We start from the raw sequence: 15,931 nt of genomic DNA, 5'->3' as shown, positions 1-15,931 counted from the left end.
TGGCGTAGCAGGTAGCCTAGCAGCCATTGTTAGCTGCCTATCAAGCTAGTGGGGTTTCCTTGAGGGCTGGAACGCAGCCCGCGACGTGGTTAGCCCTTGTGGCTGGCACCACGGATTGTCCTGAGCTTGTGACCTGCCCTGTCAGGAGTTGCGGAGAGTAACAGCCAGCGGGTGTACAGTTGAGAACGATGGTGTCTCTATATCACAGGTGGAAGGATCTTTTAAACAAATAAATAAATTCTACAAGCAGTTGTGTCATGAGAATTTTCAATCCCAATGATAATAACTTTCAATCAATAGCTTTGACCAGTCCCGAGGGCTGTAAGACCATGGGTATAAAAATAATTAGGCAAAGACTCAGCTTATGCAAAAGTCTAGTACAGTTTATTCAGAGAATCTAAAGTCAAGAATACAAAGACATCTATTTCATACCTTGCTCCTTAATTACGCACATACTTCCACACAAACAGTAGATATCCTACGCACATACATACACACCAAGAGTAGGTGAGTTTTATCCTCCTCCATAGTTCTCACCACTGTGTATCACTACCCAGCCAACAGTTCCATTCCCCTGAGATTAGGGAAACCTTGAGAAGTACTCCCTGTCCTCATCAGTTTCTCAGAGTTCTAGCCAGGTCGGTTCAAACACAATTTAATTGTTCTTCTGTATTTTCTTATGCACACACACATTTCTCTCTCTCCCAGTCCAACCTAATTGGACTTAAGTTTAATACTTTCATTATTCCTTATACATGCTACATATACTATACTCCCTAATGGTTACATTTTAGGGTAACATTATTTAATCATTATCTCTAAACATATAAATTAATTTATCAAGTTGTTACAACAACAAGAAAATAGCTTCAAGTTTTGTGTACTAATACTGGTAGAGTCAACTAATAAAATAATGGATGACCAGACTAGAGAGGTCCAAAAACTGAAGAACAGTTTAAAGTTCTCCCAGGGTCATGAGTTTAAACAGGAAAATGGCAAGGTGACGACAATCTGTAAGTCATTGAAAGAGGACATTAGTTTTTTATATGAATCCATGATAAAAATGACAGAGAAATCAGATTATCTTGAGGGACAATCAAGGTGGGACAACATTGTTGTCGATGGAATTGCATAATGTCCACATGAGACCTGGATGGAGTCTGAGGACAAAGTGAGGGAAATGATCTTGGAGAAACTGGAGATGGACCACAGGAAGATTGAGTCTGCGTGCCCACAGAACTGGAAAACCCACCACCGGCCCAGGTGACAGGCCCAGGCCAACACTCGTCAAATTCGTGAGGTTCAAGGACAAGGTAGAAAGAGCCAAGAACTTGAGGGGAATGTATATATTCCTCAACAAGGACTATCCTGAAGCTGTGCGGCAGAAGAGAAAATAACTTATCCCGGCCATGAAAGCTGCCAGAGCGCGTGGGGACATTTGCTTCATCCGATATGACAGGCACATTGTCCACCCTCCCTCCCAAAAGCCTGGAAGGGATGAGAAAGCCAAGCCTATGGGTTTGTAACTTCAACCCTGCAGCCCTCATACACACTTACACACACCAACTGATTAATGGACTGCTAAATGTGTTTTTGTTTTCTCTTGCTTTGTTTGTTATTTTCCATATTATGTCTGAGAAGCTTCCCAGGAAAGAGATAAACATAGCCCATGTTAATATATGAATCCTTAGAAACAAGAATCATGAAATCAGTAACTTGCTAACGTCAGATAACATTAATATATTAGCATTTCTGAGATTCACTTAGATAATTCCTTTGATACAATAGTAGCAATACAAGGATATAACATATATAGAAGAGACAGGAATGCTTATGGGGGAGGTGTTGCTGTATATATTAATAGTCAAATCCCAGTAATGCTTAGAGAAGTGTTATTGAAGAAATGTGGCTGCAGATTCACCTGCCTCATCTAAAGCCTATTATTTTGGGGTGTTGCTATAAGCCACCAAGCGCTAACAGTCAGTATCTAAAATAATGTTTGTGAAGTGCTTGATAGTGTACAGTCGAAGTCGGTTGTTTTCATACACCTTAGCCAAGTACATTTAAACTCAGTTTTTCCACAATTCCTGACGTTTAATCCCTGTCTTAGGTCAGTTAGGATGACCACTTTTATTTTTAGAATGTGAAATGCCATAATAATAGTAGAGAGAAAGATTTATTTCAGCATTTATTTATTTCATCACATTCCAAGTGGGTCAGAAGTTTACATACACTCAATTAGTATTTGGTAGCATTGCCTTTTAATTGTTTAACTTGGGTCAAACATTTCGGGGAGCCTTCCACAAGCTTCCCACAAAAGGTTGGGTGAATTTTGTCCCATTTCTCCTGGCAGAGCTGGTGTAACTGAGTCAGGTTTATAGGCCTACTTGCACGCACACGCTTTTTCAGTTCTGCCCACAAATTCTCTATGGGATTGAGGTCAGGGCTTTGTGATGGCCACTCCAATACCTTGACTTTGTTGTCCTTAAGCCATTTTGACACAACTTTGGAAGTATGCTTGGGGTCATTGCCCATTTGGAAGATCCATTTGTGACCAAGCTTTAGCTTCCTGACTGTTCTATTTTTGTTTCATCAGTCCAGAGGACATTTCTCCAAAAAGCACGATCTTTGTCCCCATGTGCAGTTGCAAACCATAGTCTGGCTTTTTTATGGCGGTTTTTGAGCAATGGCTTCTTCCTTGCTCAGCGGCCTTTCAGGTTATGTCGATATAGGACTCGTTTTACTGTGGATATAGATATTTTTGTACCTGTTTCCTCTAGCATCTTCACAAGGTCCTTTGCTGTTGTTCTGGGATTGATTTGCTCTTTTCGCACCAAAGTACATTAATCTCCAGGAGACAGAACGCGTCTCCTTCCTGAGCGGTACGAAGGCTGTGTGGTCCCATGGTGTTTATACTTGCGTACTATTGTTTGTACAGATGAACGTGGTACCTTCAGGCGTTTGAAATTGCTTCCAAGGATGAACCAAACTTGTGGATGTCTACAATTTTTTTTCTGTGGTCTTGGCTGATTTCTTTTGGTTTTCCCATGATGTCAAGCAAAGAGGCACTGAGTTTGAAGGTAGGCCTTGAAATACACCCACAGGTACACCTCCAATTGACTCAAATTAAGTCAATTATCAGAAGCTTCTAATGTCATGACATCATTTTCTGGACTTTTCCATGCTGTTTAAAGGCGCAGTCAACTTAGTGTATGTAAACTCCTGACCCACTGGAATTGTGATACAGTGAATTATAAATGAGATAATCTGTCTGTAAACAATTGTTGGAAAAATGACTAGTGTCATGCATAAAATAGATGTCCTAACCAACTTACCAGTGCCTGTTTTCTGGTTCAGGTTATTAACTAACTTACCAGGGCGTTTACAAATACTACAGGAATAAGATCATCCACATGTATTAATCACATTTTTACTAATACTGTAGAACTCTGTTCTAAAGCTGTATTCCTACCCATTGGATGCAGTGATCACAATATAGTGGCTATATCTAGGAGAACCAAGGTTCCGAAAGGTCAAACCCGGGTCTATAGTGACGCTTCTAGCACCAGTCGGGAGGCCCTAATGTTACCAATTATTTGAATGATTACTTAATTGGCAAAGTGGGCAAACTTAAACAGGAAATGCCAACAACAAACTGAGCCATCGTATGCATGCATTAAAAAAATTATAATGAAGGAAATGCATTGTAAATTTGAATTTGGTCAAATTTGTGATATCGATCAATAATGACAAACCTCCTGGCATTGACAACTTAGATGGAAGGCTACTGAGGATGGAAGCTGACTCTTTGGCCACTTCTATCTGTCATATCTTTAATCTGAGTCTAGAGGAAGGAGTTTGTCCTCAGGCTTGGAGGGAAGCCAAAGTCACTCCACTACCCAAAGTGGAAAAGCAGCCTTTACTGGTTCTAACAGCAGACCAATCAGCTTGCTGCCAGCTCTTAGCAAACTGAAAACAACAGACTTTCAGCATGCTTATAGAGAAGGGCACTCAACATGTACTGCACTGACACAAATGACTGATAATTGGTTAAAATAAATTGATAATAAGAAGATTGTGTGATCTGTACTGGTAGATTTCAGTCCAGCCTTTGATATTATTGACCATAGCCAAAAACGTACAGTACCAGTCAAACGTTTGGACACAAACCTATTCTAGGGTTTTTCTTTATTTGTATTACTTTCTACATTGTAGAATAATTGTGAAGACATCAAAACTATGAAATAACACAAAACACAACACATTACTCTTAAAGTAATGATGGACTGTCATTTCTCTTTGCTTATTTGAGCTGTTCTTGACATAACATAGACCTGATCATTTACCAAATAGGGCTATCTTCTGTATACCACCCGTACCTCGTTACAACACAACTGATTGGCTCAAACACATTAAGAAGGAAATAAATTCCACAAATTAACTTTCAAACAAGGCTCACCTGTTAATTGAAATGCATTCCAGGTGACTACCTCATGAAAGCTGGTTGAGAGAATGCCAAGAGTGTGCAAAGCTGTCATCAAGGCAAAGGGTGGCTACTTCAAAGAAGCTCAAATACAAAATATATTTTGATTTGTTTAACACTTTTGGCTACACATGATTCCATGTGTTATTTCATAGTGTTGATGTCTTCACTATTATTCTACAATGTATAAAATAGTAAAAATAACTAAAAACCCTTGAATGAGTAGGTGTGTCAAACTTTTGACTGGTACTGTATGTTTTATGGCTTTTCAATCTCTGCCATATTGTGGATTAGAGCTATAGTCGCTTGTGAAAGTTTTCACCCCCTTGGCATTTTTCCTATTTTGTTGCCTTACAACCTGTAATTAAAATGTATTTTTGGGGGGTTTGTATAATTTGATTTACACAACATGCCTACCACTTTGAAGATGCAAAATATTTTTTTTTGTGAAACAAAAGGCAAAAAACGGAAAACTTGAGCGTGCATAACAATTCACCCCCCCTTGCTACTTTAATATATTTCAGATTCTCGATGACAGGAAAACATGCTGTGCCTTAAACAGTCTTGTCTGTAGTTGTCAGTTTAATGCACTAAGATCTTCAGGAGTAAATATAAACTTTTCAGAAAACGAGGCACGACTCAGGCAACTTTCAGCCATTTTGTTGCCACAACAGCTCATCCTTTCCATGGGAGAGCATCCTCACCTGGCTGATAGTGGACCGTTTCAGCAGGATCTAAAAGACAGTAGGTCTGCTGAAGCACCTAGAGGAGCTGCTGGAGTTTAATCACACACAGCAATGGTTTTTGGTCAGGTGGCCCACTCCCTTCTCATGGTTTCCTGAGGGTTGGAAAACAAAATAGAATAGTTGAAAGGCACACTGTCAGGTTGGGATTTGATGAACCCTAAACTAATATAGAAAATAATGTATTAAAAAAATAACTTCTGTAAACTTCTAATCAGGCAACAGCCCCCTTACAGTCTCTGGTACTGTCCCTTGAGCTGATATAATCGTTCACTATTGTAAGTAATCTGACCATAATAACATTTAATTTAGAAAGTAATATCATCACCTGAAGAAGAATGTGAAGTGGCAAAGGGGATTGTAACTGCATGGCAATGAACTTGGCTCTTACTTCGGCTGGCGGACATCTTCCTGGCCTCAGCAATGGTCAGCAGACTGCACCGAGTGGTGAAGCACAGCAGGCCAATGGAGGCTGCTGAGAGGAGGACAGCTCATAGTAATGGCTGGAACGGAGCAAACATAGGGGAACTATGTGTTTGATGTATTTGATACCATTGCACCAATTCTGCTCCAGCCATAACCATAAGCCCTGGGTGTGTCTTTGTCTGTCTGTCTATCTGCCTGCCAGCCCGTCCTCACCAATTAAGGTGTCAGCAGCCTCCATTGGCCTGCTGTGCTTCACCACTCGGTGCAGTCTGCTGACCATTGCTGAGGCCAGGAAGATGTCCGCCAGCCGAAGTAAGAGCCAAGTTCATTGCCATGCAGTTACAATCCCCTTTGCCACTTCACATTCTTCTTCAGGTGCTGATATTACTTTCTAAATTAAATGTTATTATGGTCAGATTACTTACAATAGTGAACGATTATATCAGCTCAAGGGACAGTACCAGAGACTGTAAGGGGGCTGTTGCCTGATTAGAAGTTTACAGAAGTAATTTTTTTAATACATTATTTTCTATATTAGTTTAGGGTTCATCAAATCCCAACCTGACAGTGTGGGTGTGTCTGGGTGTGGGTGTGTCTTTGTCTGTCTGTCTATCTGCCTGCCAGCCCGTCCTCACCAATTAAGGTGCCACCAACCTCCTGTGATGGGCCAATTACTTTTTTGTTGCCTGGAAATACACTGCTCAACAAAAATTAAGGGAACACTAAAATAACACATCCTAGATCTGAATGAATGAAATATTCTTATTAAATACTTTTTGCTTTACATAGTTGAATGTGCTGACAACAAAATCACACAAAAATTATCAATGTAAATCAAATTTATCAACCCATGGAGGTCTGGATTTGGAGTCACACTCAAAATTAAAGTGGAAAACCACACTACAGGCTGATCCAACTTTGATGTAATGTCCTTAAAACAAGTCAAAATGAGGCTCAGTAGTGTGTGTGGCCTCCACGTGCCTGTATGACCTCCCTACAACGCCTGGGCATGCTCCTGATGAGGTGGCGGATGGTCTCCTGAGGGATCTCCTCCCAGACCTGGACTAAAGCTTCTGCCAACTCCTGGACAGTCTATGGTGCAACGTGGTGTTGGTGGATGGAGCGAGACATGATGTCCCAAATGTGCTCAATTGGATTCAGGTCTGGGGAACAGGCGGGCCAGTCCATAGAATCAATGCCTTCCTCTTGCAGGAACTGCTGACACACTCCAGCCACATGAGGAGGAACCCAGGGCCAACCGCACCAGCATATGGGCTCACAAGGGGTCTGAGGATCTCCTCTCGGTACCTAATGGCAGTCAGGCTACCTCTGGCGAGCACATGGAGGGCTGTGCGGCCCACCAAAGAAATGCCACCCCACAACATGAATGACCCACCGCCAAACCGGTCATGCTGGAGGATGTTGCAGGCAGCAGAACGTTCTCCACGGCGTCTCCAGACTCTGTCACGTCTGTCACATGTGCTCAGTGTGAACCTGCTTTCATCTGTGAAGAGCACAGGGCGCCAGTGGCGAATTTGCCAATCTTGGTGTTCTCTGGCAAATGCCAAACGTCCTGCACGGTGTTGGGCTGTAAGCACAACCCCCACCTGTGGACGTCGGGCCCTCATACCACCCTCATGGAGTCTGTTTCTGACCGTTTGAGCAGACACATGCACATTTGTGGCCTGCTGGAGGTCATTTTGCAGGGCTCTGGCAGTGCTCCTCCTGCTCCTCCTTGCACAAAGGCAGAGGTAGCGGTCCTGCTGCTGGGTTGTTGCCCTCCTACGGCCTCCTCCACGTCTCCTGATGTACTGGCCTATCTCCTGGTAGCGCCTCCATACTCTGGACGCTACACTGACAGACACAGCAAACCTTCTTGCCACAGCTCGCATTGATGTGCCATCCTGGATGAGCTGCACTACCTGAGCCACTTGTGTGGGTTGTAGACTCCGTCTCATGCTACTACTAGAGTGAAAGCACCGCCAGCATTCAAAAGTGACCAAAACATCAGCCAGGAAGCATAGGAACTGAGAAGTGGTCTGGTCACCACCTGCAGAACCACTCCTTTATTGGGGGTGTCTTGCTAATTGCCTATAATTTCCACCTGTTGTCTATTCCATTTGCACAACAGCATGTGAAATGTATTGTCAATCAGTGTTGCTTCCTAAGTGGACAGTTTGATTTCACAGAAGTGTGATTGACTTGGAGTTACATTGTGTTGTTTAAGTGTTCCCTTTATTTTTTTGAGCAGTGTATGATGGCATCGCAAAAGTAGGCAAAAGTTTAACAGGAAACAACTATGCCATCATTATCATGTCGTCAAATGGATGGCAATCTTGTCATTAGCTAGCAAATTTTGTCAAAAATAGCTGTCAATGGTAATGTTAGCTAGCGAAATTCCGGTGGTCTCCACTCAATCTTAGCTAATGTTTTACTGAATCTAAAGTCAATCTGGCAGCATCAAAATTATGACAAAAGCTTTTCCTACAAATGGTTTGCCTCCTTTTGCAATCTTTGTATATCCAAGCCACTGTAATGCACTTTTGATTAAATCAGCGCTCATTGAGAATGCATTGAGTAGAACGCTCAATCAGTTGGACATGCTTCTCAGATACAGGCTTGCTTGTTCTTGAGAGTAGCCATAGCTAGCTACCATAGTAATCTCTCGAGAGTAGCTAATTTCAATGCATCATTCATTTAGCTTGCTAGCTAGCTAGTTGACTGTGCTAGAGGTAATATAATGCTAGCTAATTGTTTCAATGCACCTTCCAAATGTAAAATTACAAGACAAAAAGGACACCTACCTAACCTGTTCCTCTATGTCCTCTTGGTTGTGAAGGTTAGGCAGCATGCTAGCTAAACTCGTTCCCAGATACTTCCACCAAAAGGCGCACTCCATGGGGGTCTAGAATATGAAGTAAATGCCTGACTGTGTTTTAGGTCACTACATATCCTTCTTGGATGCATTTAAGATGTATTTGTTTGTATTCATGAAGCTTCCCATGTCGGCCCAGTTGATCAAGAAGAAATAAAGCTATATCAAGGAGATTCAGTAGTTTTTTCCATCAGTAGAGTCTTAGAGAACTCAGTATACTCCACAATGGATGTAAACTAATGACAACACCATCTATATTGCTCATGACACTAACACTGTATCTCCCAATGCCTCAAACCGAGGTGAAAATAAAAGTCGATTAACTCAAGCAAACCGGACATAATGTCAACCTGTGCATGAGAGGAAGCCAAGCTTAAAGGCTATTTCTCTTAATAACGTGCAACCGGATTGTCTTGTATTAGCTAGATCTTTCTCATTATAACGTTATCTTTCTTGTATTAACGAGATAATTGATTATTTCATTATAGTTGCTTTAATTATTTTGTAATAGTGTGATATTATATTGTAATAATTATATACCCCCCAAAATTATGCCACTGTATAATATATCACAATGGTCAAATAAATATGGTAACATTTCTATCGTTGCTTTCTGTTTTGTTCCTAACCAGTACATCGGCAGTCTGGACGTGGCTCGGCCGAACAGCAGAGTGGAGATTGTGGCTGCTATGAGGAGAATACGGGTTAGTTGTCCCCTTCATCTAAACAAACTAGTCACCTACCTCCCCTCAGCTACTGTTGTTCCGTTGTCGAACCTGCCACATAATGCCCCATTGGCATGTAGGCCATGGGGTAAATCTAGCTAGATATGTGTTGGGGCTAGAACATAAAGGGTGACAGGTAGCCTAGTGGTTAGAGTGTTGGACTAGTAACCGAAAGGTTGCAAGATCAAATCCCTGAGCTGACAAGGTAAATAAATCTGTCATTCTGCCCCTGAACAAGGCCGTCATTGAAAATAAGAATGTGTTCTTAACTGACTTGCCTAGTTAAATAAAGGTCAAATTTAAATAAATAAAAAATGAAGGAACTATTTGAAAATTGCTGGGTTGGGGTGTGGATTCAACTCGAAATGTCATTATATGCTTCTGTGTTTTGATTTTAAGAAAGGCATTGGTGTGTATTGTTAGGTATAGTCATCCAACGATTGCGCTTTTTTCACAAATGCGCTTTTGTTAAATCATCCCCCAGCGTTGCATTGATTATCTGCAACGCAGGACACGCTAGATAAACTAGTAATATCATCAACCATGTGTGGTTATAACTAGTGATTATGATGGATTGATAGTTTTTTATAAGATAAGTTTAATGCTAGCAACTTACCTTGGTTTCTACTGCATTCGCGTAACTCCTCGTGGAGTGCAATGAGGGGCAGGTGGTTAGAGCGTTGGACCAGTTAACTGTACGGTTGCAAGATTGGATCCCCCGAGCTGACATGGTGAACATCTGTCGTTCTGCCCCTGAACAAGGCAGTTAACCCACCGTTCCTAGGCCATCATTGAAAATAAGAATGTGTTCTTAACTGACTTGCCTAGTTAAATAAAGGTAAAAACATTTTTTTTTTTAATTGGCACTATCGGCGCCCAAAAATATTGATTTCCGATTGTTATGAAAACTTGAAATCGGCCCTAATTAATCGGCCATTCCGATTAATCGGTCGACCTCTACTTTGAACGGGGTGTATCAAGAATGGTCCACCACCCAAAGGACATCCAGCCAACTGGTGGGTGAGGGGGATAGGCTAACGAGTAGCCTTCAGAATGTATCCTATTGGATTATAATCAAATAACAAGAGGCCTATTGCAACCAAAACAACAATCAGGACCCACAGGGAAACCCACCCATTGGTCATTCCCCACCCAGAACCATTATGGAAGGTCAAGATTAGTTTTGCCTGGTGAATGAAGCCGCATCTCAGGTTTAGCATGCGTGGCTGGGATCTCACCTTGTTGTAGGTCGCCCTCTGTTTCAGCAGTTCGGCACTCAGATCTGGGTAGATGCTGATCCTATTCTCTGCATAGGTCAGATCCCCCGATTCCGCTGCGAGGCAAACAATTTACGTTGTGACTTCAAAACTGTGGATTCGTATAATCATACACCCTGAGATCCGTTCAAATTAAATCACATTTTATTTGTCACATACACATGGTTAGCAGATGTTAATGCGAGTGTAGCTTCTAGTTGTGCTTCTAATTCCGGCCATGCAGTAATATCTAACAAGTAATTTCACAACAACTACCTCTTACACACAAGTGTAAAGGAATGAATAAGAATATGTACATATAAATATATGGATGAGCGATGGCCGAACGGCATAGGCAAGAGTGGCCAACTCTTTCTGTTGTCGGGTGTTGAGAGCCGCCATGTTCCCACAAGTGAATTTTGAATGTACAGAATATGCCAGCTGCTGGAGTGAAATAGACTTGTAACTAAGGCTTATGAGTATTTTATTTTAACGATGCACCTTTCCTACAACAGCCAAAGATGTAACATGCTTTTCCCAAAACGCCACGCAGAGAGAACTGTCGCTAAGTGCGTCTTTGGAGCGTCGCTAAGTGCGTCTTTTAGATACTGATGGAACGAAAAAAAAGGGAGCGCTGCTATCGGATCAGCTTTCTCCATTAAAATCTTTCCTTAAAATTGTCATTATTTCACTATACTGACGACGGATCAGCTCCTAGGGAGATATCACCACCTACGGCTGCAAATATTGAGGTGGATTATTCTAATTCTTACTCAATAAAATGTATTCAATCACTGATTTGGCACATCATTGCGCACATGTTCGGCTACACATCATAAAAGATATTGGGACAAATTACAGATAGTACCCTACAAGTATCAAAATAGAACTCAATTGATTGAACATGAAAGGCATTTCAATATGATTGAAATAGGCCTATAGCCTCCTGTTTATATTTTATTGCAGTCATCTCGGTTTTTATTTGAAGCATTGCAAAGACAAGTTATCGGCAGTCACAGATATATGGATAAGCCATGTGATTCTATGTTTAGCGGAGATCTTCTGTGTATAAAGTGATGCGGGAGGGCAAAAAACAACGCACTTAGCTGTTCGACGAGTGGTCTGAGGCAGGCATTATATTACAAGCTTATTTAAGTGCAACGTTAATGAGGGTTTTGGGAAACAGCTCTGAGATTTAAAGATGCTCCTACAATGGTTCGATTGAACTTAACGATTAACTTAGCCTCAACATGTTTTTGGGAAACCGGGCCCTGTAATACAGTGAGCATCCCACACCTTAATGTCAGTTATTTGAAAATAAGCCTGTTTCTTCATAGATATTTTGCAAAAGAAAGCCACACATTTCAATGCATGCCACTGGAACTGGAGTCATTTTTGAACAGACTAAGGCCATTTTTTATAAGCATTCCGTACAATAGAAATAAAGTATTTCATTGTTTACCATGGCAAATCCACTGTGGCAATTCATCAGACAATTTGAATGAATGGAAACTAATTTTGGTTTAGCTATTATTTTATTATCCCCCACATGGAGAGAAAGTCCCTTATTCAGGGACTCACGAGGCTCATTTGAATTTTCTGATGCACCAGGAAAATTCTCCGCAACAAAAGAGTGATCAAGTTAAGATCCGACATCTGTAGGCCTACTTCCAAAGTTTTTAATTTTTCTTCTTAGCTCAGCCTCTGAATGTCATAGAGATTAACCAAAGACCATTAACCCCCATATGCATCAGAGGCGTGTCTTTCTTGTGCCTTGTTTTTAGCCCAAGGCATCGTCGTTATAGATCACTTTCTATATTCAGAATCCATTTTAGTTTCTTCATAATCTTAAACTAGCAAAAATGGGGCTATGGCATACACTCACATAGGCCTACCCCCTCAATTCAAGCACTGGTATTAGCTTAACACACCAAGCCCTTCACAACACAGAGGTATTTAAGTAGTGGTGACACTACTGTTGGAACTGGCTGACAAATCTATGGATGGCCTATAATGTAGTATGTCAAACACGTAGGCCTACCTCTTATTTCTTAAATAGGAAGAAATAGGCTCTAACACAAAGCCATCTTGTTAGTTAATTCAAATGAAAATGAAGACTTGAAATGATTTACTCAAATTAGCCTAATTTCAGCACCACGTGCTGGCCACCTCCCGATTGATTTCTCCGCGGCTGCCGCTTCTCCGCGGCTGCCGCTTTTCAGCACCGCAAGACTGTCATGGAAGTTACTTGAGTCTAGCTTATTGTGAGATCAATAACTCTGATAAAAAAGACAAATCATGGGCAACAAAACATGTTGTTTCGTGGCCTTTGGAGAGGCAAATATCAGAGGAGTGTGACAAATAGGAAGCCAGAGCCAACGGCGGCAACCCATGTCAGTACTGTGCATAGCTAACGTATAGGGAAAGTACCAAAATCCCTTGATGTAAACCGTGGATAAAACACACTACCCTCCCCTGGGTGGCCCTTCTACCGCCTCCAGTACAATTTGACCACACCACCAGAAAGTGTGACAAATCAATCAACAAATGATTCGCCTTGCAGGACTAAATCGGCATAGATAAGCAACACCGGAACAGACAGAATTTATTACTCAGGTTTTTAGGCTTTTGTAAAGTCTACGGTGCCGCTTTTTCATGTTCTCGTGTGAGAGTGTAGTAGGGCTGTAGTGCAGATGGTCGGACGGTGATCAGGGATGGTGATCTTTGAAGTGAGGCAGTGGGGTGGACATACTTAATAATAGAAACTGCTTTTGGAAGTTTCTCTCTTTTTCTTTGTCCGTCTTAAAATGTAGCCTCTGAACTCAATATTCACCACCATCCTGTGTTTCTTGTCTTATGACCATTTACTTTTTCTATGTCCTGTTGATTCCTACACTGCATGATAATGTTGGCTGTTTGGTAAAAGTAGGTCATCACTGTTTTAACAGTACATACAAAGGTGATAAGGTTCATATTAGCTCCTGGTCCTAGCTTACAAAGTCCTGTAAGCGCATGTGAAGTTAGATTTCTATCTCAAAAGAGATTCCTGTGGAACATCACGTCTCCTCAGGAGAAAGTTTTCATCTTTAGTTTTTTTCAAATATGTTCAATTCTCCCATACTCCCACCACACCACATGGCTTGCTATCAGTCATTGTTTGTTATTTTTAGACCTAGTTACTTAAGAGGTTCCCGTAAAGGTGCAAACTGCTTGAGAGCCGAGGATCGCTGCCCAGTGTGCGTAACGCTGCTGGGGGATAACAGCAGCTGTTGTTGTTGGCAGGAGAACAGGTTATATGTGAAAATAGTTCAATCAGGCCTTGTTACATTTTTACATTACAGTGTCCTTATTACTGTGTAATTATTCCAGTAAGTACAATATAGTTCTAATAAATATTGTAATTTGTTCATGTTGAACATTTTGGTATTAGCTTGTTTGTACTCATACTGAATGACTGAACTGATAGAATCATAGGGGTCAACTACTGGTTGTATAGCGCCTGCAAATGTAAATGTGCCCTTTGCATAGCTCCCTCTTTACTGTATGTGCCGGCATACAGGGTATAGGTCTGGGTATAGGGCATTGGTATGGGTTTGAGTGTGGGTATGGATATGGTGCACATGGATATGTATGGGTATGGGTGTGAGTATAGGCATGGTGGTGACTGCTCCTCCAGCCCTTGTGTCTCCCACGCCACATCATCTACAGTTCTCCTTGAAATCCTTTTGTCTCAAATTAACTACAGAGGTTTCATTTAAACAGCATTACAGCCTTGTTAGAGAGCGATAGAAAAGAGAGGGAGAGAGGGGTACAGACAAATACAGAAAGAGAGAGAGCGCTAGACAGAAAGACGGGTAGAGAGAACAGAGAGAAAGACAGACAGAGAGACAGAGAAGAGAAAGACAGGCAGAGGCATTGTGTTTCAGTGATTCACTCTCAGCATCTAATTTATTTGGCTCTTCAATTATCCTGCTGCCTGGTGTTTACCTGTGTCTATGTGATTGACAGTAATGAGATGGGATCCAGGCGCCTGTCAAATTAAACAACCTCTACTCCATTAATGTCCTGTCCTGTTCTCTGAAGTGGGAGGGATGCTGCTGGGTGTTAAAGTCTTAATGTGATGCTACTGCTGCTCTCTGAGGATATAGCAAGACTACATCAGGGATCATCATCTACATATAACACTGGTCCTGGAAAACTGCACGGTGTGCAGGCTTTTGTATGACATTTTAGAATGTTTTTCCAGAGAGACTTACAGTAGTGAGTGCATACATATTTTCCATACCATTCCCCTGTGGAAATCAAACCCACAATCCTGGTGTTGCAAGCGCCATGCTATACCAAATGAATCCAGCATTAACACACAACTAACACACCACTGCTTACCCATATCCTTCTTATGTGTAATGTCTGGCTTCCCCACAGGGAGACTGGGTTGGCAGATAGTAGGTCTGTGTAAATAGCTCAGTGGCTTTAATATAAGCTTTCAGCAGTGTGGCTGTACTGTAGGGCCTTAGGGAGTAGTGCTGTGGGAAGGAGTGTTAGCTAGCTAGCCTAGTGTTGTACCAGATGCTTGACTCACACAGAGGTCTAGATCAGTGATGGGCAAGTCCTCGGGAGCTGGAGTGGTGTCACACTTTTCCCCCATCCCTAGCAAACATAGCTGATTAAACTAATTGCCTTCTTAAACTTAAAATCATGATTAGTTGATTGGAGTGTCAGAATATGTTGGCTGGGGCTGGGGAAAAAGTGGTCGTGTCTACACTTGACGTACACAGCGGGCAACATCATCAGCACTCCTCCCACAAGTCTCCAGAAAAGTTGTGTTTTGGGACCGAGAGGCACCTTTTCATTATAACGTTGAGAGATGTTTTGTTTGGCTAGAGTTATGCTAACTCATTTGCAATCTCTTTAGCGCTGCTTGCTAGCTTGCTGGCTAGCTACAGAGGCTAGCTGGCTACCTAGCTAAAGTAGTTAGCTACAGCCATCCGTTGTTGTTGTGTTATTACAATATTTAGGCTATTCCACAGTTTGTAGAATGCATATGGCATTTGAATATAGCGTGGGAACAGACACAATGTGGACATGGTGGACACATTTAAATGTAAATGTCGACACATGACGTGTTCGGAATTCCATGATCAGAACTCCATTATCAGAATACAAAAGCTTCATGAACTGTTAAGTTTAGACACGGTCAGTGTGACACCAAACAGGCCCTAGAGGACTGAAGTTACCCATCCCTGGTCTAGATTATCTGTGGGGCTATATAGTCATTTGTGTGGATCAGTAAGATATGCAGAAGGCTCAGCATAGAAGAGGATTCCTCTCCCATCTATCCTCTCTGGCTGTCAGTGGGACTCATTCTGGAGTTCCTGCCCTCTCTATCCTCCCTGAAGAGCAGCTCACACACTCAAAGACCC

General features: G+C 41.8%; 1 protein-coding gene across 1 annotated transcript in view; it reads left to right on the top strand.

The window, feature by feature from the left end:
- LOC109898048 (carboxyl-terminal PDZ ligand of neuronal nitric oxide synthase protein) overlaps positions 1 to 15,931 on the top strand; it is a 231,587-nt gene that overhangs the window by 27,246 nt on the left and 188,410 nt on the right. The window contains exon 2 of the mRNA XM_020492806.2: positions 9,160 to 9,231. Within this exon, the coding sequence (XP_020348395.1) occupies positions 9,160 to 9,231 (72 nt within the window). The remainder of the gene's footprint in view (positions 1 to 9,159; positions 9,232 to 15,931) is intronic.

This window comes from Oncorhynchus kisutch, linkage group LG10 (genome assembly GCF_002021735.2).
Source record: "Oncorhynchus kisutch isolate 150728-3 linkage group LG10, Okis_V2, whole genome shotgun sequence".
Taxonomy (NCBI): Eukaryota; Metazoa; Chordata; class Actinopteri; order Salmoniformes; family Salmonidae; genus Oncorhynchus; species Oncorhynchus kisutch.
This window is presented reverse-complemented; position numbering and strand designations above follow the sequence as displayed.